The sequence below is a fragment of the Vipera ursinii genome (assembly GCF_947247035.1).
Source record: "Vipera ursinii genome assembly, chromosome: 8".
NCBI classification, from domain to species: Eukaryota; Metazoa; Chordata; class Lepidosauria; order Squamata; family Viperidae; genus Vipera; species Vipera ursinii.
This window is the reverse complement of record NC_139519.1, coordinates 3469484-3495659: the sequence shown is the minus strand read 5'-3', so window position 1 is coordinate 3495659 and position 26176 is coordinate 3469484. Positions and strand designations below refer to the sequence as shown.

The 26176-nt window shown below is 44.4% G+C and overlaps 1 protein-coding gene across 2 annotated transcripts in view; it reads right to left on the bottom strand.

The window, feature by feature from the left end:
- GFPT1 (glutamine--fructose-6-phosphate transaminase 1) overlaps window positions 1-26176 on the bottom strand; it is a 52412-nt gene that overhangs the window by 21091 nt on the left and 5145 nt on the right. The window contains exons 2-10 of one of the 2 annotated variants that reach the window (XM_083368263.1): window positions 15895-16002; window positions 14085-14192; window positions 10647-10772; window positions 9089-9147; window positions 7046-7180; window positions 5939-6000; window positions 5641-5720; window positions 2308-2361; window positions 101-206 (exon numbers count right to left, since the gene is read on the bottom strand). In XM_083368263.1, the coding sequence (XP_083224389.1) occupies window positions 101-206; window positions 2308-2361; window positions 5641-5720; window positions 5939-6000; window positions 7046-7180; window positions 9089-9147; window positions 10647-10772; window positions 14085-14192; window positions 15895-16002 (838 nt within the window). The remainder of the gene's footprint in view (window positions 1-100; window positions 207-2307; window positions 2362-5640; window positions 5721-5938; window positions 6001-7045; window positions 7181-9088; window positions 9148-10646; window positions 10773-14084; window positions 14193-15894; window positions 16003-26176) is intronic. The other variant, XM_083368264.1, reaches the window with a different exon arrangement.

Below are 26176 nucleotides of genomic sequence, written 5' to 3'. Positions count from 1 at the left end.
TGGCTGACGATGTAGCCTCCCTCCAGGAAGGGAGGGTCCAGGCTGCCGGCCCCTCCCTCCTTTGGGAACCCTCTCCGGCACCCTCCGCTGGGCCACAGACCTGGCATCCGAGGCAAAGTAGTACTCCACGGCCTTCTCCTCCACGGGAAAGAGGCAGGTGGTGCTGTCCATGCGAGAGAGGCTGCAGGTGCCCTTCTTGTCTTTGCCTGCAACACCAGAGACCGTCATCAGACATCGGGGGCAGCCCCAAAGCGCCCCGTGCGTGAACCCCCGTGGTGGCCGTGGAGCTCTTCTCACCCAACTGCAGTTCCAACGTGAAGCTTCTTCCCCTTCTCAGCCCCCCCCCGGGTCAGGAAGGCTTCCCCAACAAGAAGAGCCTCCTTAAGATGTCAGAAGAACGAGGGGACTCTGTAATGTCCGCCCTGCCTCAACTAGGAAGTGCCCCAGGGAGGGATGAAGGGGGGGGCGAGGGGGGTGTCAAAAAAAGTCAATGCGGAGGCTGCAATGGCACCATCAAAGCCCGCCATGGCTTGGCCTTGATCACCCAGTGAGAGAGGCCATTCTGACTTTTCCAAAACCCTCCCCGCTCCCCCATGGGACAATCACATCAAAAGGATCGCTCAGTTGGTTGTGACACCGCAGTCTATCTTAATCAAAGTCAAGTTGACAGGCCAAGCTCAATTAAAAGAGTTTTTACAGGGGACATTTTTTTAAAAAAGCAAAGGCCAGTTATTCTTGTCAGCAAAAAAACAACAGCAGATCCTTTGGAGCCCCCAAACTGGAATTTTGTTCAGGGAAGAGTCATAAAGTCCCACGTCTGATGGGAAATGCCCATGAATGCCGATTGCTAGAGAGTTTCTACTGAGATTCTCCATCATCCAGGTCATGGTTGTCCCAAAGGTGCTTGTTTTCAAAAGGCAACTGACCTTTCTTGGTTTATTTCTTTGAAAATGTTTTGCTTCTCATACAAGAAGCTTCTTCAGTTCTTGGAAAAAGCACCTTTGGGATCGCTAGAGGATGGACAGAATGGATAGTTCGTGCTAAGAGGGACAGAAATTTTAAAAAGCCACACACCCAGAGAAAGAGAATATATCAAAAGTCAGGCCTCTGGGCCAATCCCAACAGGCTTTTTTATTTCCCCCAGAGTGAACGTTGCAGTACTTGGGAGTGTTCAAATGAGCAAGCGCTTAGGAGAATATGGCAAGCATATTCAGACATTTAATGTGATTTGTGTAAACCCCTGTCTGGAGGGTCTGTCTTTTAGGATGCAAGTGGCTTGCTCTCAGATCGCCTGACGTTCTTGGGGAGGGGACAGGGGAGCAGGGGAGGGGGTAAAATATTCATTTTGACAGTAGCTATTCTTCCTAATAGCGACAGTTGAAGATTTTTCCACTTTTCCAAGTCCAATTTTATTTGTTTCAACAATCTTTCACAGTTATCTTCTTTTAATGTTATACATCTTGCTGTTAGGTAAATTCTTAGATACTCAACGTTTTTGATTATTTGTAAGTTTGTCTTTTTTTGTAAGTTGAGTTTTCTGTTTGTCTGTTTATTTATTTATTTTATTTATTTATTTTAATTCCATTTATATCCCGCCCTTCTCCGAAGACTCAGGGCGGCTTACAAACTTAGCAGTTTGTAATTTTTTTGTTAATACTTTAGTCTTTAGTCTTTTCTCTATTTATTTTCAAAGCCAATTAATTTTTTTAAAGTCAGAGCTGCTGCTGTTCCTTAAAGACAGAATACCTTTGTCCTTCACCTCAATGAATTTCCACCAAAACTGCTTTTCCTTTTCCATTTTGATCACGATTAGCCAGCCGACAGTTACAAAGAGCATCAAGTGCATTAATGCAACCTGGAGGACAGCATGAAATCTGTGCCGAAAGCGGCTTTCTAAGCCAGGTGGTCAGTGCCAGAGTCAGATCCAGCACCCTCCCACCAGTAACAAAGATCAGGAGACAGGAGGGAAGGGAGAGCAAGGCAAAGGAGGACCAGAAGTGAATTTGGGAAGTGGAAAACCCCATCACAAGAATGGCATGCAAATCTCCCCCACACACGAAACCTCTTTAAGGGGGTTCCTCCTGCTTTCCAGCAAACATACAAGGTGAAAAGGGGCACCCCTGTTCCTTGGCCCCTGGAAGCGATGCTCGCTGTCCCCAAAGAGGCGGAAACCGAATATGCGGTGCAGGGCCTGTTCCCTGTCTCAAGTGGAAAGCAGTAAACCACTAATTAAAAAGGTTGTACGTGTTTTGATTTATTCCCTGAAAGACAACAGGGCTGGTAAATTAAAAGTCTGGTCTGTAGCACCTTCTTCCATCTTTTTGGATACGCCATCGAATGAATGATCTACAGACTGCGTGGCTGCAAGGGTAACACGAAAAGCAACTTCAGAAACTCATCAAGAGCAACAGGAATCTCAGCGAGGTCAATTTAGCATCCAAACCCAGAGCAGCTTCCTCGGCCGGGTGTCCTCGAGACTGCAACTGCTAGGAACACACTGGCCCATAACGGTGGGGTCCCCACCCAATGCGCGAGGGGGTTTTAAGTTAGGAAATCAAACAGAAAACGCCGTTAAGTGGTGATGGATGGAATTAGTACAAACTACTCCAGGCCAAAAAATGTCAAACTCTCTTCATACACAGATGCAAATGTCTCTGCTGATTGAAAAATGAAAAACAAAATACTGTATTTTACAAACAAAGCAATATTTTTGCCATATTCATTTCAGCCACTAATCTGGCAGCATTTTTCATTAGTGAAAATACGAACACAGGTAGTCCTCAACTTGCAACAATTCATTTAGTGACCGTTCGGGTTATAATGTCGCAGAAAAAAGTAACTTATACCCATTTTTCACACTTACAACCACTGGAGCAACCCCATAGTCACACAATCAAAATTTGAACATTTGGCAACTGGCATGTATTGGTGTCCCAGGTGTGTGTGTGTGTGTGTGTGTGTGTGTGTGTGTGTGTGTGTGTGTGATGTGTGATGTGATCTCCTTTTGCAAACCTTTTGACAAGCAAAGTCAATGGGGAAGCCAGAATAACTCAGCAACTGTGTTACTATCTGAACAATTGCAGTGATTCACTTAACAACTGTGGCAAAAAAGGTTGTAAAATGAAACATAACTCACTTAACAATTGTCTTGCATAGTAATGGAAATTCTGGGCCGAGGTTTAGGCTTTTCTTCAGGGGCCTTCAGCCCTTCAAGGCAGACTTCACGGATGATCTTGACTGAAAGAGTCTACACTAAGCGAATCTTTGCACGCCGATAGTATTTTCCCTTTAATACTCAAGAGGAGAATGAAATCAGAGCTAGTCTGAATTTCTTTCTAAAGTTTTCTGCCTCTCTTGGGTTTTGCTAACTGCCATCCCATAGTTTCTGGCAGGTGATTCGCACGGCTCTCTCTCTCCCAGGTCTCCAACTCATGGCTCAACTAGTCGTCTTCTGCCGCCTGAAACGGAGTGTAAAGGACCTGTGACCCACATCTGGCCAGGGTTCCTGCACAGGGAAGCCACGCTACTCCTTGCTCCCTGGGATGTAACCAGGGCGGCAAGAGAAGACTGGACAGATGGACTGAGGTGGACAACTGGGGGGCAGGGAGTGGTGGTTTTGTAATAAGAGAGGGTTGCTTTCCCAACAGCCAGGAAAGCAGAGTAACTCAATCAACCCACTCACAGCAGGAGAGTCAGCAGCCGTCCGCTCTGGCCAGGCACCCTAGAGCCTCACTTTGGTGAAACTGGACTTTGCACGGAAGGGAGTGTCCTAGCTTGGACAAGGGGGGAGAGAGGGCGGAAGAGACACAACTGCTTCTCCTCCATCTAAGAGAGGATTCGTAGCTCCCGGCGAGAACAGAAGGCTGCTCTCCTCTATGGAGACTCTCAAGCATCCTTGTCCCAAAGGTGCTTTTCGAAAGGCAACTGGCCATTGATTTTTTTTCATTGAAAATGTTTCGCTTCTCATCCAAGAAGCTTCTTCAGTTCTAGAGAAGGCTGCTCTCCACTTCCAAAAGTCGCTCTTCTGTTGTGGGTGGGGGACTTTCTTCGGATGTAGACATCCAAACCCCGAAGACCCTGATGAGAACATTTGGGCAAGAATACAAGAAAGGGAAAATAACAAAATTCTGATCCAAAGCAGAGCTGGGCCATTTGGTGTCCAGATGCAATTCTTGGTTGTCACCTTTAAAGCCCTACTTGGTTTAGGACCTGGACGTCTGCAGGTGGCATCTGCCTGGCTGATCAGTCCCCTCAGCACCCCCCTCCCCAAATTGTTATCAGGAACCACTTAACAAGTCTGAAAGAAAAATGATGAGGGACAATTGAAGACTGGCTATGTTTGGCCCAGAAAGCAGAAGACACCTGAGACACCCAACAGCTCCCTTCGAATACCTGAAGGGCCATCGTGCAGAAAACGATGGACTTCCTTAGCTTCATTCCAGACACAAGCCTGAGAAGCAGATTTCTAGTCAGGTTTTAACAGGAAAAATTAGTTAATGGTAGGAGCTGAAGAACCACAGACTAACACTTGGTCGAGCAGCCATGAAGGCCTTGGAAAAGATATTAAAATGCCATGTGGTGTCTATACGATACAGATCAGAATTGTGGAATCAGAGTACTCCCCAAGATGCTCTTTGGGAGCAAACATTGGTCTTTAAAAAAGCAGGATAGGAAGAGTATTGACACCTTAGAACAGACATGTCAAACTCGCGACCTCACGTGACGTCGCATGACGTATCGGAGCTTTTTCTCCATTGCCGGCAATGGAGTGGGCGCGGCTTCCACGTGGCGGTCCGCGGGCTGGCAGTTTGACACCCCTGCCTTAGAACTTTGCTATTGGCATACGCTCCTGAGAGACTGTGGACAGCCAAGAAACTAAATTGATGGATCACTGAATCAATCAACCCAGAGTTCTCACTCAAGGCTCAAGTTACCCTACGCGATTGAAAGCTCTCTTAAGGCTCCGATGTTGGAAAAGGTGGATGGACTGTTACAGTGGCTAGGGGGGGCACCAATGGAATCAGGGTGGGGACAGATCATCAGCCAGGAAATTTGCCCACGTGTCTGCTAAGAGTCGAAAATGACTTGATGGCACAGAATGAATCAATAAACCATGGGCCGAACTGATGTTTCAGGATGAAATGGATTTTTCTTAGCTAGAAGCCTGGAAGTAGAGGATGAATTCCTGCATTTTGATGATCTCCAAATAAGAGAAGATGAAACACTAGTCAAGACTTTTGCAATGAAATCCTCCTGCCAAAAATGCTGACATGAAGGATACAACCAATGCACACCAGTATACCTAGTGAAGAGTACCCAGCAAAACAATCTCTCTCTTTTTTCCCGAGTTTTCAGTACCAGGAAGAACTAAACTCCTCTTCCAGCTGTAGCATCAGGGACCTCAGGGAATTCCTCTTAGAACTGTACCTGTCAAGGACGACATCTCAAGCAGTCTCACAGGGAAGACTGTCTGCCCATCACTGCTTCCAGAGTCCAAGAAGGGAATTCAATTTTGCCCTGACATCTACCCCCAACGTCCCACTATGCTAGTTGCGAAGTTATTTCATGCAGCGTTCAGATGAGCTGTTACAGAGGCAACAACAACATGAAAAACCAGGGCATCAGCTTGGGGCAATATACCTGTCCGGTACAAGATCGGAATGTGGTCGGTGGAAAGCTTGTGCTCGCTCCGAACCCCGATGAGCAGAGGGCTTCCTCTTCTGGGAAAGGGGAAAAAAAGCACACTTGGTTAAGATGAGCAGCAAAGACTTGGGCAGCAGCAGCCATTGGGGAGACTTACTCATAGTTTACTCCTGGGCAACTACTCAGCCCTGGTTATAATGTTGCAGGCTCAGATGCGCAACTAGCTATGGCTAAATCTTATAAACTCGGTGCAAGCCGTCAAGGTGGGAGAAAGAAATGACAGACTGGCACTCACCTCGTGCCCACCGCCTGGCCTGGGTAATGAACACTTTTGAAGACCAGAGCGAAGGCCCCCTCCTGTGTTGGGAAGAAAAGCAGGCAGTGAATTTCCTTCTGTTCTCCTTCATGCACAGAGACTCCCCCAATTCCACCACACTGGACATTCTGACCCTTTCTGATTTAAAAGAAGTTATTATGGAAAAAATAGTAGAAACGTAGACCTGGCTTCCTTCTCAACAAGCACAGATATGCACAGAAGTAGGTCACACCCTTTTTAACTGTTTCACTTAATGATTGCAGCGTTCACTTAATTGGGCAGACACCTGTCTGGAATGGTAGAGCGTTTCCTGATCGAGCAGGGGGTTGAACTAGAAGACCTCCAAGGTCCCTTCCAACTCTGTTATTGTGGTGTTCGCTGAATGGCTGTGGCTAAAAAAATCTCAAAAAAAAATCAGATCTGCTCAATTTATGACTGCAACGTCTTGCCACCCTATTTCCGGGCTCAATTACGATGCTAAGTCAAGGACTGCCATATACAATTATCCTTAAGAGTTTGAAAATAACTCAGCTAAACTGGGGGGCACTTTGATGGGCACAGCTGCAAACAAGATTTGCCCCCGGATGGATCTTCCTTGGGAGTGAGCTTCTTCTTGCATCTGAGGCTGAAGACGAAAGCAGCCATCAGAGAAGCAGAGACACAGAACGCAGAAGCGCAGGGCTGAAAGGGACCTTGGAGGTCTTCTAGTCCAGCTTTGCCTTCCCAAGACAGGAGACCTCATACCATTCCAGTCCCGTCTCTTCTTAAAAACCTCCCATGATGGAGCACTCATAACTTCTGGAGGCAAGCTGTTCCGCTGGTTAATTATTCTCACACTCTTCCTCAACAGAGCCCGGCCCTCTACTATTAATCAGTACCAATGGTTTAGCAGGATGTATTTCACCTAGACCAGGGGTCGGCAACCTCGGCTCTTTTATGACTCGTGGACTTCAACTCCCAGAATTCCTGAGCCAGCATAGCTGGCTCAGGAATTCTGGGAGTTGAAGTCCACGAGTCATAAAAGAGCCGAGGTTGCCGACCCCTGACCTAGACTGTCCAGTGATTTGTGTAAAACTAGAAAAGTACCAGCTGTTGGATGACCCTCTCCACCAAGGTGGTGAAACTTATATCGTCACTTTCACGGTTGTCATACATGTACTTGACCAGCTTTGCGATGGTTTCCGTATCCGTTTCCGATTCAAATTCGTAGCCTTTGCTCTCCTGAAAACACATGAAAAGAGGAAAAGGAGGGCTATTTTCACAGCTGAATCAGGGAAGAGAAGCAACAAGCGTGAACAGCGTGACAGACGTGGCTCAGCCAAGAGAAAATCTATTGGGAAATATTACTGAAAGGACCAAGTGCTAAAGATATTGCACACTACGCTCTAATTTATTACAAAATGGCCCGGCTCCAATCGGGAATATTGAAAAGAAGCTGCTTGGAGGAAACAGGGAAGTTTACCAAGACGTGTCCATCCTGGACACACCTACAGAATGCAAAATATTCTGTGCCTGGAACAGACCATTCTGGCGGGCTCTGCCTGGAGTGGAACTTGTGCGTTTGGGCCAAACCCAGATTGAAAGTGTTCCAGGCAAAGATCTTCTGGGGTGGGGGAGCGCAAGGAAAAGCAGGGAAGTGCAGATGGGAGAAGAGGTGGAGAGCTGGTCGGGAAGGCAACGGGGTCAGGTAGCTGAAGAGGGGTAAAAGGAAGGAAGGCCCTGAATTCAACCACTCTGGGGAAAGCAGGAGACAACCAAGAGGCGGGAAGGAACGATCACTGTGGGGCATGCCCAGGAGACAAGACCTCTCCCGATCCATCCCCTCCATCTGCAGCAGGGATGGGGAATTATGGCCTTTTTATGATTTCTGGACTTCAACTCCCAGAATTCCTGAACCATGCTGGCTCAGGAATCCTGGCAGCTGAACTCCACAAGTCGGGCCACCGTTCCCCAGTTCTGATCTACAGGGACCCCGCAATCGGACAACAAGCTATTAATTATTTACTAATGGGGTTTTAGTTTAAATTCAGGGACGTAATTTAATTTTAGTTTTAATCGATTTTAACTTTGTATGTATGTATTTTTAATTTTTCCCTGTAAACCGCCCTGAGTCCTACGGGAATAGGGCGGTATACAAGTTTAAATAAATGAATGAATGAATGAATGAATGAATGAATGAATGAATGAATGACTGAATGACTGAATGAATGAATAAATAAATAAATAAATAAATAAATAAATAAATAAATAAATAAATAAATAAATAAATAAATAAATAAATAAATAATATTGGTATCATCCCCCTAATATCTTGGTGAACTTCCAAAGAACCCAGGACATCTAACTCTTCGGGAAAACATATGGAGGCCGTGAGGACTGATATCCTCACTGGAGATTAGAGGATAGCGTTTTTGGATATGAAGATTCTACAGGTAGTCCTCGACTTACAGCCACTCACTTAGTGACCGTTCCAGTTTACAATGACACTGAAAAAAGTGACTTATGACCATTTTTCACACAACTGTTGCAGCTTCCCCACGCTCGTGTGATCAAAGGCCCTTGGCAACTGACTCGTATTTATGACGGTTGCAGCATCCCGGGGTCATGTGATCACCTTTTGCCACCTTCTGGCAAGCAAAGGCAATGGGGGAGCCAGACTTACTTAATGACCAGGTTACTAACTTAGCAACTGCAGAGACTCACTTGACAACTGTGGTCGTAAGTCGAGGACAACCTGTACTTTAATTTTTTAGTTGCTTCATGTAAGCTGTGCAGAGTCATTCTGAACCAAGGACCATAGAAGTCAATAAATCAGCTGGTCTCCATTGAAACCAAGGATAACCGAGATGTTCTTGGCTTCAATTCAGTTGGACCACAATCCACCCAAAATTCTGAGCCGCAGTGCGATTGTTTCGCAGACAGATCAAAACATGCCTTTCCTTTTGTGCACACCCCAAAGATCAACCCGGAGGGGTGCAAAAGGAGGCCCTCTCCAACTTTGAAAGAACCTTGGAGTCGTTTGGGACAAGTCACCAAGGAACAGAGGGCTCTTTCCTGGGCGGGCGCCCCAGGCACAAGCCCTGTTTTTAAGGTGTCGCGCAAAATACAACCCAAGGAGCTTGAACTTACCAAGAACTTTTTCAGGTCTTTGTAATTTGTGATTATTCCGTTATGGATAACAATAAATTCTGAAAGAAAAAAGAAACATCCAAGGCTGTGATCAGGCCACAAAAGAAGAAACACGGAAAAGAAATAACGCCTTGTTCGAAAAAAGTCTTTATGTGGGAAGGCCCTAAGGGGTGGGGGGGGGGGGGGCACCAGGCGGCCGAAGGCAGAGAAGGGGGGCAGAGAAGTGGTCGGAGAGCTGGCCTAAGAATTACAGGTGGTCCTCGAGTTACGACCACAACTGAGCCCCAAATTTCTGTTAGTGTTAAATGCGACATTTGTTAAATGAGTTTTGCCCCATTTTATGACCTTTCTTGCCCCAGTTGTTAAATGAATCACTGCAGTTGATTAGTAACCCGGTTGTTAAGTGAATCTGGATTCCCCAGATTGGCTTATCGGAAGATCCCAAAAGGCGATCACATGACCTTGGCACATGGCAGCCCTCATCAAGACTATTTCCAAGATGTGGAGTAGCTGACAACTGAGAATCAACTGTGGCAAATGGTCACAACCCCAATATTTGAAGTGTAAGGATGCCATAAAAGCAGGTTGAGTCTGTAAATTAGAAAATCTTTAGCCACATTACTGCTGTGTTTCAAAACAAGGGTTTAAGTAGTAACCATAGTCAGTTCAAGTTAATCTTTTCAGAAAATCTGTGTAAACTAGTGAGGGGTTTAATCTGTGACCTTACATAAACTTTTAAGAGTCACTTTTGAAGACTTGTCGATCAATCAATCAATTAATCAACAGAATAGAGATGGAAGGGACCTTGGAGGTCTTCTAGTCCAACCCCCTGCTCAAGCAGGAGACCCTTCATCATTTAGGATAAATGGCTGTCCAGTCTCTTCTTTAAAACCTCCAGTGATGAAGCACCTACAATTTCTGGAGGCCAGCTGTTCCACTGGTTAATTGTTCTCACTGTCATGAAATTTCTCCTTAGTTCCAGGTTGCTCCTCTCCTTGTTTAGTTTCCATCCGTTGCTTCTCATCTTGCCTTCAGGTGCTTTGGTAAATAGTTTGCTCCCTTCAGCTTTGTGACAGCCCCTCAAAGACTGGAATACTGCAAGCATCACATCCTGGATGGTGGACTTAGACTTGCCTAGGAATAGCTTAAATATTAGCTAGATTCAGTTTCCCATTAGGGACGTGGCCATGGCTTCTCCTGGCCACTGTGACTCGCCCTTTGGTCCACCAGAAGATCCAAGGAGCCCAGAGGCTTTGCTTCCTGGCTTCTGCTCAAAGCAGAAGGGCAGAACATCCCAACGCAGCTGAGCTAAATTCCTGCAGGTCCTGAAGAGCCAATTGTCAACTCCACAACAAACCTGGCTGAAGCCATCTTGCTCGTTTTTGGTTGCCACAAGATTTTATTTTATTTTATTTTATTTTGGGAGGGAGGGGGCAGGGAGAGACAGAGAATTGTTTAGGCTAGCACACCCTTTGCTACAGTAAAAGCCCCCACACCCACCATACAAATCCTCCCCCCCCCCCAAGAAAGCCACTTTGTGATCCCGGTTCCAGCCTACCATTGTCTTTGTCTGATCTCTGCGGGTGGCTGTTGACCGGACTAGGCTCGCCATGGGTGGCCCAGCGGGTATGAGCAATTCCAAGATGCACATCAAATTCAATGTCCAGATCCATATCCTGCTGTTCTATGGAGAAGGGGAGAAAATATTTGTTTCAATGTAAAGGCTTTCTTATACCGGTCACAGAACGAGGAAGAGGCAGCAGTTATAAGTCTCTTGTCTGGTTATGCTTAAATTCACCGATTTCAGAACTGTAGCAACGAAGCAGGACCTCTGGAATATTTGTTGGGATTTTTTTGTATAACGTTGCTTATGCAGTAAGTAAAAAAGAGAAAAAACAAATGGAGAAAAAGGAAGAGGGAAAAGAATGCAGCGCTTGCTTAAGGACAGTCTCAGGGACTGAACCCATTCTTAATCTGGCAACTTGCTATATGTATTTTTTCTTTTTTATGCAATCTCTTAATTTTGGGTAGTGATTTAAAAAAATAAAATTAAAAACAAAGGAAAATTGTGCCTATGAAGAACATTCAAACCCAACCCCCCCCCCAATTTGTTCTAAAACAGTGGTTCTCAACCTGTGGTCCACAGACCCCTGGGGTCCGCGAAGGCTTGAAGAAATGTTATGATTCGAATGTGGAGTTAAGCCTTGGGGGGTCCGTGGCCAGAAAAAGTATTTAAAAAGGGGGCTCTGTGGAGTGGAAAAAATGGATTGATTATATTCAGAATAAATATGGGACTAAAAAGTTTCATCTAGCATTTGAATAAGTATTGATGTGATATTTATATTGCTTGTAGTTATTTTATAAGAGTTAAAGTGCGATAGATTTAATAGCTTATTGTTGTTTGCATAAGGTAGATTATGATTGTTTGTATTTTTATACCCTGTATTGAGCTCTGGGAAGTCGGGGAGGGGGGAGGAGGAAGGGAGGGAGGTGTTGGGGAGGGTTGGGGAGAGGGGAGGGGGTTGGGAGGGGTTTTGTTTTGTTAAAAAAATGTATTGTAAAACTTTTCAATTAAAAAAAGGGGGGCTCTGTGGTGAAGAAAAGGTTGAGAACCATCGCTCTAGAATATTTGTTTATGAGGTAAGTATCACAAAGAAGACGAAATCAGGCAGAGGCAACAAAGATATAAACAGCAATATACTATGATATGAGCAGCCCTTGAATTACAACCACCATTGGGACTGGAATTTCAGTAGCTAAGTGATGTGGTCATTAAGTAAGTCATGACATGACTTGATCCAATTTCACGGTAGTCATTAAGCAGATCACATGGTCATTAAGTGAATCACACATCAACCTGAATCCAGCTCCCCTGACTGACTTTGCTCGTCAGATATTGTGCTCACCTGACCAGGGGGATGGTACAGCGGTTGTAGCTTTGAGAGCGGGTCATAAGTCACTTTTTCCAAGGCCGTCGTAACTTCGAAGCAGTCTTAAATGAAGGGTCATAAGCAGTGGTGGGATTCAGCCGGTTCGTACCACTTTGGCAGAACCGGTAGCTAATTTTTTGTTGTCCAGGCCCAGAACGGACTTCCGGAAGCGGCATCCACACAGAGAACCGGTTGTTCACCTATTTGAATCCCATTACTGGTCATAAGTCAAGGGCTACCTGTACATCACACTTCACTGGTCATATATAATTAAATTCTAATTAAAATTAAATTCTGCATCTGATTGACTCCAAATGCCAAAGGACGCTCCATAATCTAACCAGCCCTTCTTCCGAGCGAGGGAGTCAACCCCAGAAAAGTGCTCTGGGCATCCACCTGGGAGGGCCGCTGATTTTTTTGGAGCTACAAAAATGGTAAAATACAGGTCGTCCTCAACACACAACCACAATTTTCCAAATTTTCATTGCTAGGCAAAGCAGTTGCTAAGGGACTTTTTTGCCGCAGTTGTTAAGCAAACTACTTCAGTTGTTAAGTGAATCCCGTGGTTGTTGGATGAATCTTCCCCCACTGACTTTGCTCGTCAGAAGCCGGCTGGGAAAATGGCGGACGGTGATCACGTGACTGCAGGGCCATGCAACTGTTATAAATACAGGCCGGCTGCCAAGCACCCGAAGGTCCATTGTGCGACTGTGAGGATGCTGCAATGGTCCTAAGTGTGAGAATCAGTCATAAGTCACATTTTACTCGCTAAATGAATGGTTGTAAGTTGAGGACTACCTGTAAATAAATGCAGGAGGAAGAGAGGGAGCAGGCAGAGTACACAGGCTTCATGTTGAACTGGGCTCCCTCAGCCAGAATCACAGCAGCCCAAAGTCATCCCAGAAGCAGAGAGCTCCAGCGATGGAGCGAGCCCCCCCCCACACTGCTAAGGGATGTTGACCCGGAATTAGGAGACAGTATAGGAAGTATCAGTTGTGAATATGTGCAGATGGCCCTGGTGTCTTTGGGCGCTTGCAGGGTCATGAAAGGACAGCTAGGAAAGCACCCCGTACCCTAACCCACCCGAGAACGCACGATGTCTTTAGGGAAACCCCCCAAAAGGAACATTTTCAGCTACTTCTGCTTTCTCCCTTCTTATGTACAGTGTGCCAGAACATTTTCAGCTACTTCTGCTTTCTCCCTTCTTATGTACAGTGTGCCAGACTGACTGGGTGTAATCTTTTTTTTATTGAAAAGTTTTACAAAAACAAAGTTTTACCCCCAAATCCCCCCCACCCCAAAACCACCCACTTCCCCCCCCACTTCCCAGAGCTAAATACAGGATTATCCTGGGTGTAATCTTCATCTTATGTGTGTCAGCTTTGCTAGGTGGACTGCTTGTGTAACCAGAAAGAATAAATACAAGGATTTCTTGTCATTCGGGGCTTCTCTCATTTAGAGGAGCCTGTCTTTGTTCAGCTGAATAAAAACGTAAAAGCTTAAAGGGAACTTCTGGTTTCCTGTATTTTTTTATCAAGCAAAACCTCAGAAGCTGCATATCAGGGACTCCATCAACTGCAGGGTCCAGCATGGGCTGTACTTCACCCATGACGCCAACTGCTCAGAAGCAACACGCCAGAGAGAAGGCACAGCTGGAAAAGCAGGAGAGACGGCATGGAAGAAGGAAAACAGCTGGATCCCACAGCGGCCACCATCCTCCCCCATCAGCCAAACCACGACAGACACACAACCTCGGATCTTGTGCTCGTACAAAATGCTTCCTATTACAGGTCTCGATCATGGCTCTCCAGAAGCAAAATAAACTCTCTCAGGATTATCAAAAGTTAAATTACTTGCAGTTGATATGGTTTTAATTGTTTTTCATTTGTCTTTATGTTTTATGATACACACTGCCCAGAGTCGCCTGTTGGAATGAGTGGCTACAGAAATCAAATCAAATCAATAAGCTGAACTATATGGGCAGCGCTATCACTGGGCCCTTCTGCTACGTTGGGGCCTTTTTTTAATGCAGCCGCCAAAATGAAAAGGAGGAAAATGAGACTTACTGTTGACTTCTTCATCCAAAGCTTTCACTTTCCCCTTCTTCTTAATGAGCATGATCTTGCCAGCGTTGGCCTCCCAATCCTTGTCATTGCCGCCATCAATCCCAACACCTACCACACAGCAGGGAAGAAAAGCAAGAATGGCAGGCAACCCCGTAGCTTCCCGGGCAGGGTTAGTGGTGCCCAGACACACAGAAGGCTAAGGAAAGGCTCCCTCACATGCGCACACCGTCTCTTCACATTCAAGGACACATTAAAGGCCATCTGAATATACATGGACAGCCTTCTAGAAATATCAATGGTGGAACTAAGCATTGGGATCCAATATGGAGATCAATAGAACATCTTAACATAGACCTCTGAAGGAGATCTACCTGGAGGAGATAAAAAAAAGATTTCAAGAATTGACTGGACAACCATTTTACCAGGATGGAATGAGGTCTCCTGCCTTGGGCTAGAAGGGGGTTGGACTAGAAGATCTCCAAGGTCCCTTCCAGCCCCAGGATACTATGATTTTAGCAGCTGCAAGTGATTGATTGAAACCCTGCCGTTTTCAACATGCACCATAAAAAGGGTGGAGGGCTCCAATCATGCAGGCAGTTGTTTAATTTATATAGCCACCCATCTCAAATGGATGGAATAGTTTACAATTTTAAAAAAGTCAAAAAGAATGAAGAGCAATATTAAAATGTATAAAATCGTATTAAAAAAACTAAACAACAAAGCACAGCTGAGGTCTATACAACGACCTATCTGTGACAGGGCTGCCATCTTGACTTCTATGACCATCAATCCCTGAACTGAGGGGGGTGGGGGGGAGGATGAAGCCAATTGGGCAAGGCCACGGCCCTGCAGGTGGAAGCCATCAGGATCTTACCTTTTTCCTGGTTTGTGGGTGAAGGGAAGTCCCAAAGGTGCCTTAGCCAAAGGGCAACTGGACTTTTCTTTCTTTTTCCTTTGAAAATGTTTCACTTCACACCCAAGAAGCTTCTTCAGCACACCCTCAGTTTGCTTAAGAAGCTTTTTAAATAAGAAGTGAAACGGTTTCAAAGAAAAGAAAACCAGGAAGGTCCAGCTGCCTTTGGGAGACTGAGAATCTGGATGATTGAGAATCTCCATAGAAACCGAAGGGAAAAGGATTTGGCTGCTTTTAACTCTGTAAAATCTATTTCAGGGCTCACCTTCCTTTCAGGATTTCCAGCTTGGAAACTGGTGGGAAGTTTTCAGAATTTGCATTTGAGAGGGTCTCCAGGAACAGTGCACCAGATTCTCCAGTTAGACCAAAACCAGCGGTCCCCAACCTTGCTGGCTTTTTGGACCGGTGCACCGGGGGGGGGGGGGCGGGGGGCAGAGAAGAGAGATGAAAGGGTTCTATGTGAGCGGCAGACATGAGGGCTTGCATGCAGCTCCATTTGTGAGAGCAGGGCTACTCACACGTATGCATGAAGCTCCATCACACAAATGTAGCTTCGCACGTGCGCACAAGTGGCTACCACTCACACAAATGGAGCTGCACATGAGCACTTGCCTGTCGCTTGTGCGGCTGTGTAGTCCAGTTCCAAACAGTCCCCGGCCCAGTCCTGGGTTCTAGCCCAGGGGTTGGGGACCCCTAATCTAAACTACAGTTTAGCTTGAAATGCAGTAACGAAGGCAAAGCAAGCCATGTGTAAATGAAGTTGGAAAATTTTGGTTTCCGCTTTTAATATAATCTGAACCAGGAGCCACAACTCTAATATGCAGATGACATTTAATAGCACGACCACACAAAGAAGTTCAGGATGTAAGTGAACCATCCATCACACAAACAGCTTACCTGCAGAGTCATATCCTCGATACTCGAGTCTCTGAAGCCCCTTGATTAGGGTCTCCAAGATCTCCCGTCTGGTCCGGGGAACATGGTAATTCAGGTAAGCAAAGATACCTAAAAGATTATTTAAAATGGGAACAGGAACAACATTAAAGTAATTCCTTGCAGGTCTAGCATATTAGTAGTCTCATTAGCAAGCACATTTAAGACTTATTAGTAGTACATCTAAGCCAGTAGTATTTTTAAGCTAGGGATCTCCAAACTGGGCAACTTTAAGACCTGTGGACCTCAATTCCCAGAATTCCTCAGCTAGGATAGCTGGCTAAGGAATTCTGGGAGTTGAAGTCCACAAGTCTTAAAGTTGCCAACTTTGCAGAGCCCTGATCTAAGCAATGGCGCCTTAAACTATACAGATCAGTAATATCTTTTTATTTTGTTGAGGTGGAACCCCAAACAGCAACTTTTAATGCTTTTAAATATAAATTTTGGGGGGGGAAACAGGACAATCGAATATTACATCTCCTGTTCTCATGACACATTCAAAGCTGAAGCATTCTGGACTGGATGACATCTAAATCAAGTCAGGCAATCCTTAATATGCGGGAAGGATGTCTTATTACAAATGCAAACTCCTATCCCAACTCTGTCCAATCAGCTCCTCCCAGCATTTGGTGCTCAAGGATGGCCCTGCGTTTTGGGGCTTCAGCTTCCCGGAGATGCAATGACAAGAGTTTGCTGCTATTTTTGGCTTGGAATTAAGGACAGCTACGACTTTCTGGATGGGCAGAATTTAGGAACGATCCTAAACCACAGGGAAAAAAACAGTTGTCTAGTTTAATATTCAGCAAGATTCACTGAGTATCCATAAAAATTATTTCTTTTTACTGTATTTATTAAATTTGCCGCCAGGCTCAAGGTTGACTCAGCCTTCCATCCTTCCCAGGTAGGTAAAATGAGGACCCAGATTGTTGGGGGCAATTAAGCTGACTTTGTAATAATGCCGCTTGGGGGGGGTGTGAAAGCCCTAATAAGCAGGCATATACATAGAATGAAGGCTACTGCTAAGCTTGTAAGACGCCCTGAGTCTTTGGAGAAGGGCGGGATATAAATGGAATTTTAAAAAATAAATAAATAAAATAAAATAAAATTGTCAGCTGGACCAGGTCTGAAACTCATCCACAGCAGATTCCTCCGCTGTAGCAGAACCTGTATCTGCCTGCTCTAATCTCAAACCAGGTTTTTTTTCTCTTTATCTTTGCTACTGTTCTCAAAAAAGTTAACCAAAAGTTTTCTGCTCCCTAATTATGGGCTTTAGACCTTATCCTCAAGAAACAAGTGGCATTTATCACTTTATTTTCCTTTTCCTTTAAACTTGATCATTTTTATTCTGTAAAAAGTTCTTCACTAAAAAACAATTTTAAAAATTTAAAAGCTTGACAGGTGAACCAGTCATTAAAACAAGTGATCATAAAATACAATTATTCAGAGAAACCACTAAAAATTCTAGCAATCAGTAGCTCTTTATTTATTATTTATTGTATTGAACTTATTTGCCACCCATCTCATAACGAATGACTCTGGCCAGCTTCCAGCATTAAAATCCTAACAAATATCTTTCAAAGAACAAAAATAGAAATCTGTTAGAAGCTTGGCTGAATAAATGAATTCTAGCAATTTATGATTCAACAACTAAAAACAATGGACTTTGGTCAAAACTTTATAAATAAGATTCAGACAATATATCAGAAACTATCAACAAAAGCAATTGTAAATGGGGATTACACAAGAGAATTTTGACATACGAAAAGGCACAAGACGAGGACGTCCATTATCCCCATTGCTATTTATCTTAACTTTGGAAGTTTTAAATAGAAACATTAGGCAAGATCCAGAAATTAAAGGATTGAAAATAAAAGATGCAACCTACAAACTGCAAGCATTTGCAGATGATTTGGTATTCATTCTAGAGGAACCTTTAGACATTCCTAAACTGTTGGAAAAGATAGAACAATTTGGAGAGATAGCAGGATTAAAGATAAATAGAGAAAAAACTAAAGTGATAGTTAAAATTCTTTACAGAAAAACAAAAAAAGCAATTATCAGAAAAAATGGAATTGCAAATAATCAAAAAGGTCAAATATTTGGGAGTGTATTTGACAGCAACATGTTCAACAATAAAAGAAGATAATTACTGTACATTAAATTGTTAAACCAAATAAAGCTTGATTTGGAAAAATGGAAGAAACTTCAACTGTTGATGTTAGGAAGAATTGCTAAGGTAAAAATGAATATATTACCGAAAATATTTTTATTTCAAACGATACCTATAAAACTGGAGAAAAAAATCTTTGAAGATTTAAACTCTCTAATTCAAAAATTTATCTGGCAAGGAAAGAAAGCTAGAATTAAACTGAAAATGTTACAAGAAGACAAGGGAAATGGAGGCTTTGGCTTGCCAGATTGGGTTTTATATTATCAAGCATCAGTGTTAACATGGATAAAAGAATGGATAACTCTTAAAAATAAAAGATTGCTGTATCTGAAGGGACATGATCTACAACTTGGTTGGCATGTTTTTTCTATGGTACGAAAAAAATAAAATACATAAATAGTTCCAAAAACCACATTAGAAATGCATTATTATTAACTTGGGGGAAAATAAAGTGTAAAATTTATTTGAAAATTCCAGGATGGCTTTCAACAATGGAAGGAAGCTCTGTACATCCAAATCTAGTCAGTCTTGATAAAATATGGACATACAAAGATATTCTAAATTCTGAAGGGAACTTAAAATCCAGTCAAGAGATGGTAAATCAGGGTATCGATTTAACATGGTGGTCCCATTTACAAATGCAAGTCAAATATGATGAAGATATTAAACAGTATGGATTTTACAAAGAACAGACTATGTTTGATCAGACATTATTAACTTCTGATGAAAAGTTAATTTAAAAAATGTACAATTTCTTATTAAATTTCAAAATAGAAGATGAACAAGTAAGAGAGACAATGATAGTATGGGCAAAGAATTTCAGATATAATATAGACTTAGAAAAGTGGCAAAGTTTGTGGGAAAGAAACTATAAATTGACCATGTCAGCTTCATACAAAGAAAACTTATATAAAATATTTTATGGTATAGAGTTCCCTGCTTGAGAGGGGGCTGGACTAGAAGACCTCCAAGGCTCCTCCCAGCTCTATTCAGATTGAAGCTGTTAGCAGAGTACAGGTAGTCGTACGACCACAATTGAACCCAAAATTTCCAGTACTAAGCGAAGCAGTTGCTAAATGACTTTGTCCCACTTTACAACCTTTCCTGCCACACTTAAAAGAATCACTGCAATCTGTTAAGTTACAACAGCACTGGAAAAAGTGACTTCTGACCCCACTTACAACCAGCGCAGCATCCTCACCTGATCAAAATTGGGATGCTTGGCAACTGGCTCATATTTATGACGGTTGTAGCATCCCGGGGTCACGTGACCCCCTTTTGCGACCTTCTGGCAAGCAAAGTCAACAGGGAAGACAGATCCTCCTAAGAGCCGGATTACTAACTTGACGACTGCAGTGATTCACCGAACAACTGTGGCAAGAAAGTTCGTAAAACGGGGCAAAACTCACTTAGAAACAAAAACGTTGGGCTCAAATGAGGCCGTAAGTCGAGAACTACCTATACACGTGGCCAGGTTGAAATTATCTTACTTTGGACACACTTTGCAAAGGCCCAGCTCTTTAATGCTAGGAAAAATGAAAGAAGGGAGGACAGCCAGCAGCCAGGGGGAGGGACGCGGTTACAGTGAGGAGGGGGGTGAGGGCCAGATCCTCCTGGATGAAAATTTATCTAAGTGGTTGAATTTAATTACGGCAGCGAGACTTTTGATAGGTCAGTATTGGAAGAAAGAGGAACTGCCGACCATAGAAGAGTGGACTTTAAAGGTTTCCGACCTGGCAGAGATGGCGAAGATTTCGGCCTATTTGAAAGATCATTCGCAAGAACGTTATATTATGGAATGGAGAAAATGGATTGAGTTTATCCAGAACAAGTATAGGGTTAAGAAGTTTTATGTAGCATTTGAATAAGTCTTCTTTCTTTTTTTCTTCTAGTTTTAGTTTTTTTTATATATATATATATATTTAATATTACTAAGGCTTGTTTTATCCTATATAAGCTAGAGAGTGATGGATTTTAGAGTTTATAGTTGTTAGTATATGATTGTTTATGATTGTTTTTTATATATATATACCTTGTATTTAGCTCTGGGAAGTCGGGGGGGGGAGGGGGGGAGGGGGGAGAGGTAGGGGGGAGGGAGAAGGGAGGGGGAGGGGGGGTTTTAAAGGAAAATTGTATGTTAAAACTTTTCAATAAAAAAAAAAAGAAAATTTATCTAAGTGGCCACTAAGAACCAACACCAACTTGATGGCACATCATCAACCAACCCAAGTCAGCTGCCTGGAGGCTGTTTGCATGAGGCCATGGGTACAAGGCACAAATCCAATAACGTTTAAGTAACGCCCCACTGTGTCTCCAGGGAAAAGCAATCTTCCATTTCAGAGTCATGGTTCCAGCAGTATCATCTTCACTGAAAAATACAAAACCCCTCAAACATAATAATCCCAGGAGAGACTGGCCACTTTCCAATAGCTACAGATCCAAATCTGGTCCTCCAACAACGATTCCCAGAGCAGAACCCTTAGGGTACCATCTCCCAATCACCCCCAAAGAGACAGACTTCAAACAGGCTTCAAGCCTCAAATTGCTCAAGTCAACAAGACAAATCAGGAACAAGATCTCTGCTTCCTTGGCTCACAATTTTCTCCACATTGCATGAATTTTCTAATGAAGTTCCAATGCAGCGACATCCTTCTGGCTAGGAGCCTGTATCTTCTCATCTATGGCAGATATTTGACCTGGGTGCAATTGAGAATTTTCTAGTGGACAAACCAGCTGTAGGATAATTTTTGCCCTGGGAAGAATCTTGAATGTCTTTCATCTTTGTTGACACATTAAAGATGCAGCATAATGACAGAGATTTCCTTCATGATAGGTGAAGTTTTGGAGAAAATCAGAGAATTAAACAATGCATTGGCATTTTTAGATTAATGATACTTCAGAGCAACAGATTCTGAGTATGATGGATCTCAAATGGAAAGATAAAATAATGGCAACAGCTGCAGAGAATTGTTGAAAGATATGCAAAGTTAATAAATAATTTTAGTTGGTTGCCAGGGTGACTGAACATACTTCCTTCACAGAACAATAAATGCTATTGAGGCAACTACACTTTACTAGAATCAAATTGCTACTTACGAATCTGTGATATATTATACAATTACAAAGCTACAAAGGTTATTTGTGCGACTTTTCCGTAGCATGTTTGTTCTGCTACTTCCTCCTATTTTCAGCACAGATTCTCCCAATCATTCCTCAGAGCAGGTTTATTCTAAATTTAGTTATTTGGGTATTAGATATATAAATTCAGTTTACTTTGGCTTTTGGCCAAATACTTTACAAATCACCGAAGCAGCTGACACCTCAAGGCCAGGACACAACAGATGGCTCTGCATTTTCTAGCAATCCAAAGTATAAAATATAAATGGTGTAAAGAAAATATAAGATCAGCAAATTATTGCCGCCGTAGGTCACCTTAACTGGCAGCCCATCCTGCCCAGGAGATGCAAATGGTGCCCATGGCAGCAGGTGCAAAGGACAGGATTTTTCAGAACACCCGAAGAGGAAGAACTGCACAGCTTGTTCACTCTTTTTGCACACCTTGTAAGGTGCAGACGTAAGCCTTGGACGCAAACCCCCCAAAAAAGACCTTCCAGTCTGAAAGACACCCCTGTCCCCCAACCTGCTTAGACATTCAGATCTGCCGGGAAGCCTCTCCATGGAAATCTTTAGTAAAAAGCGGAAGATGTACAGTACAATCTATCGTTGACGCATAAAATACATGAACAAGTAAGTGTACAAAATACAATGATCAAATGTTTACCAATGTTAATGAGTGCATTTCTAGATTTAAAAAAAAAAAAGATCTGCGGGGAAGCCTTGCTGAAAATGTCCTAGGACAGGGGTAGGCAGCCTCGGCTCTTTTATGACTCATGGGCTTCAACTCCCAGAATTCCTGAGCCAGCTGGCTCAGGAATTCTGGGAGTTGAAGCCCACGAGTCATAAAAGAGCCAAGGTTGCTTCCCCCTGTCCTAGGGGCTCCAAAGGGGCCCAGAGAAGAGGGTCTTCTCCCCAAGATGAGGAATTGCCCTCCCCCTGCAGTAGCATTAACCCCCCCCCCTCTTTTTTTACTATGTATTCTATTGGGAGTCAAAAGTGACATGGCACACGCTCAGTCATTTATTTACTCATAACTTATCTCCTGCCTTAGGAAAAGAACCAAGTCTGTCTCTTTCATCCTGTTTCTAACCGTTGCTTTATTTTAGAACTAATTTTTGCATCTTCAATCATGGCTAAAATGATGGACCAGTGGAAGACATCAATGAACTGAATGACACATTTAACAAAGACTCGTAAGGTCAACCCTGATGTTGCTCCTGTAAGATGGATGACTATATAAACCAATTAAACAAATAACAGCTGTGATTATTTATGAGAGATAAGAACAAACGCATGACTAACTCTGACACGGTAGGAGGATTACTCCTCTTAATTTAATAATATTACATCGTAAGGTTGTGCAGCAATGCAGATTCAAAGGGGAGACACAGCCTTTTAGAATGTATTTTTCAACCTAGGCAACTATAAGATTTGTGGACTTCAACCCCCAGAATTCCCCAGTGAGCATGCCTGGACTTTAACATGGTGGCTGGAGAATTCCCAGAGTTGAAGTTCGTATTACAGGTCATCTTTGATTTATAATAAGGAAGACCAGAACTTCCCTCGCTAAGCAATCCAGACATTAAGGGAGTTGTGCCCAATTTTACATTGCTTTTGCTGCAGTTTATTATTTATTTATTTATTGATGGGATTTATATCCCGCCCTATCTCCCGAAGGACTCAGGGCGGCTAACAACAAAACATATAAGTACAGAAATTAAGATAAAAATAAAATTAAAATCATCTGTGCAATAAATTAAAATTGAAAACTAAAAATAAATTAAAAATTGTAAATATAATTAATTAAAATGCCTGTCAGTCCAGGTCAGCCTGGTGGAAAAGGAGTGTTTTGAGGCCGCGGCGAAAGGATTGGAGGTTTTGGGCCAGCCGAAGCTCAGGGGGGAGCTGATTCCATAGGGCTGGCGCTCCCACAGAAAGGCCCTCCCCCTGGGGGTACCCTGAGGAGGCCTTCTCTGTGTGAGCGTACTGGGCGATGGGAATTTGTTCCCGGCAGCAGATGGTCCTGCAAGTATCCCGGGCCTAAGCCATGTAGGGCCTTAAAGGTAAGTACCAGCATCTTAAATCTCACCCGGAGGGCAACTGGTAGCCAATGCAGCTCACGCAGGAGGGGTGTAATATGGGAGTATCGGGGAGCTCCCATCACAACCCGTGCAGCTGCATTCTACACCAGCTGAAGCCTCCGGGTGGTCTTCAAGGGCAGCCCCATGTAGAGAGCATTACAGTAGTCTATACAGGAGGTAACGAGCGCGTGGGTGACTGTACGTAGGGCATCTCGGTCCAGAAAGGGGCGCAATTGGTATATTAGGCGAATCTGGGCAAATGCCCCCCTAGCCACGACTCCAATATGATCTTCAAAACTGAGTCGTGAATCTAGGACAGACATGTCAAACACAAGGCCCGGGGGCCAGATCCGGCCCGCGAAGTGGTTTCATGCGGCCCGCGAAGCCATCCTGGAAACAGTGAGGGAACGGCCCCCACTGCCTTGGCCCTGGCCCAGAGACCCTCCTCCTGCCAGAGACCCTCAGATCTGTCCCACTCCTGTCCGGGCCCCCATAGGCACCCTTGATGCGAACGATGTAGAGCTGGCCACGCCCACCCAGTAGGCCGTACGCACTCTAGCCACACCCGCCCAGTAGGCCACGCCCACCCAGGCCACACCCACCCGACCTCTGGAGGGCAACCGCAATGCTGATGCGGCCCTCAATGAAATTGAGTTTGACACCCCTGATCTAGGAGGACGCCCAGATTGCGTGCTCTATCAATGGGAGGTAAGTTAAGTGAATCACTGCAGTGATTAAGCTAATCCAACTTCCCTCCTTAACTCTGTTTGGGTAGGCCGTAAAGGGCAATCACGTGACCACAGTACGCGTCAACCCTTGCAAATACATGCCGGTTGCCAAGCACCCGAAGTTTTATCTCTGGGGACCCTGCAATATGTGCAAAGATTGTTCTAAGTCACTTTTTTCATGCTGTCAGAATGGTTGTTAAACGAATAGACATAAGTTGAGGACTACCTGTGTTTTAAGCCTGCAATTGTCGGCAACTCTTTGAAGAAGATGCATCTTTTTCACAGGTTACACACTGTCCTGGAAATCATTTTTTATTATATGCCATTATTTTTATTGACAGGTATGACATATGCACTCAGACACTCCAAATGACTTTCTCCCCTTTAAATCTAGTTCTCATTGTGCCGTCTTTCTAGGGAAAGACATGAAACCGACCTGCATTCAGCCAGAAGAATAGCATCCATAATAGTCAATGGGTTTACACTCTGCCAATCCTCAAGTTTAGAGTACTGGAACTAATGTTTTCAACAGATTTCTCTGATTCCTAATGGTCTGAATTTAGATAAAGAGGAGTTTTGCATCCCACACTAAAAGCCAAAGAGAGGAACCTTTGGAGGCCTTTCCAGGAAGGGCATGAGTGTCCACTGTTCCTCCCTGGCTGTGGAGGATGGGTCCAGCTGGGCACCAGCATCCAACCCTGGCTGGCAGCCACTTCTCCACTAAGCTGGTTCCAATGCCAATTCCCTTCCTCCTCCACAACAGAGCCCTGGACTGTACATATGAAGAATGCCAAGGGGTAAGAGAAGCTGACAAAAGACAGAAACTGCCCCCCCCCCGCAAATGAAGCCCCAGCTCAGGTGGGAGGGCTGAGCCAACCTTGGCCGTTTTTGAGGGGGGAAAAAGAGGCTGGGCCAAAGCTGTAGACTAAACAGGAAGTTAAAACAGCATCCTGAATGAAAAGAGTATTTCACGGACACATCCGTGTGCCAAAAAGGATTTTAGCCAACTCACCTTTTTACAGAAAGCAAACATTCAACCCATCCTCCCACTCTTTGCTGGAATGCAATTACGGAGCAGGAAGGAGCCCCTGGATTCACTGCCCCTCCCCCCCAGCATTTATCTAAAACCATGTTTCAATAAGGAAACAAATGAAAGAAACTTGTAATTAATAAATAGGCTAATAAATTTAAATAAATGCTATGACTAATAACAATACTTGTCAGAACAGCTATCAGGATAGGCAGGATGGATCATAGAATCCTAGGGCTAGAAGGACCCTCGGGTGAGACAGGAGACCTTATTCAATTCCAGACAAATGTCTATCCAATCTTTCCTTGAAGACCTCCAAAGACGGAGCACCGACAAGTCCGGGAGGCATTGAAAAAAAAATAAATCAATTTTTTAAAAGCATCAGAAGAAATCACAATTCCGCTCTGCTCCGGAGCGATCAGACCACCTTCCTACTATTTTGGACACTGCATTTTGGGAAGGACCTTAACAAACTGGAAGTTCTTGGAAGAAAAACGCGGGAGGACTGGTTCAGGGGTCCCCAATCCCCGGGCCACAGACCAGTACCGGTCAGCGGTCCATTAGGAACTGGGCTGAGCAAGCGTGCAAAGCTTCATATGTGCACAGGCAGGATCTAGGTCAGTGGTGGTGAACCTATGGCACACATGCCAGGGGCGGCACTCAGAGCCCTCTCTGATGGCACGTGCGCCACCACCAACAGGGGGTCCATCAGGCCACCACCACCACCCCCTGGAGCAGGAGGCCCGCCCAGCACAAAGGAGACGAAGTGGCCGACTAGTAAGCTTGAGTAGAGGGGTAGAGCAGAGGTCACCAACCATGGTCAATTGGTGGACTGGAAGAAAAGGGAGGGGGAAGCATTTTACATGTGTGCATGTGCGCACGTGGCCGCGAGCACGCACACGCTGCAAACGGGGCGGGGCGAGTGCCTGCGTGATACTCACTAGCCCTGCCCCACTCTTGCGTGGTGCAGCGCCTTGTATCTGCACCCTGCAGTGCGGCAGTGGCCGTTTTTGTGTCTTGCAGCACAGTGGCCCATTTTTGCGCCCCCAGTTTTTGCGTGCCAGAGGCGGCACTCAGAGGTGCCTCCCTGCTCCCCCTGAGGGCACCACAATGCTGATGC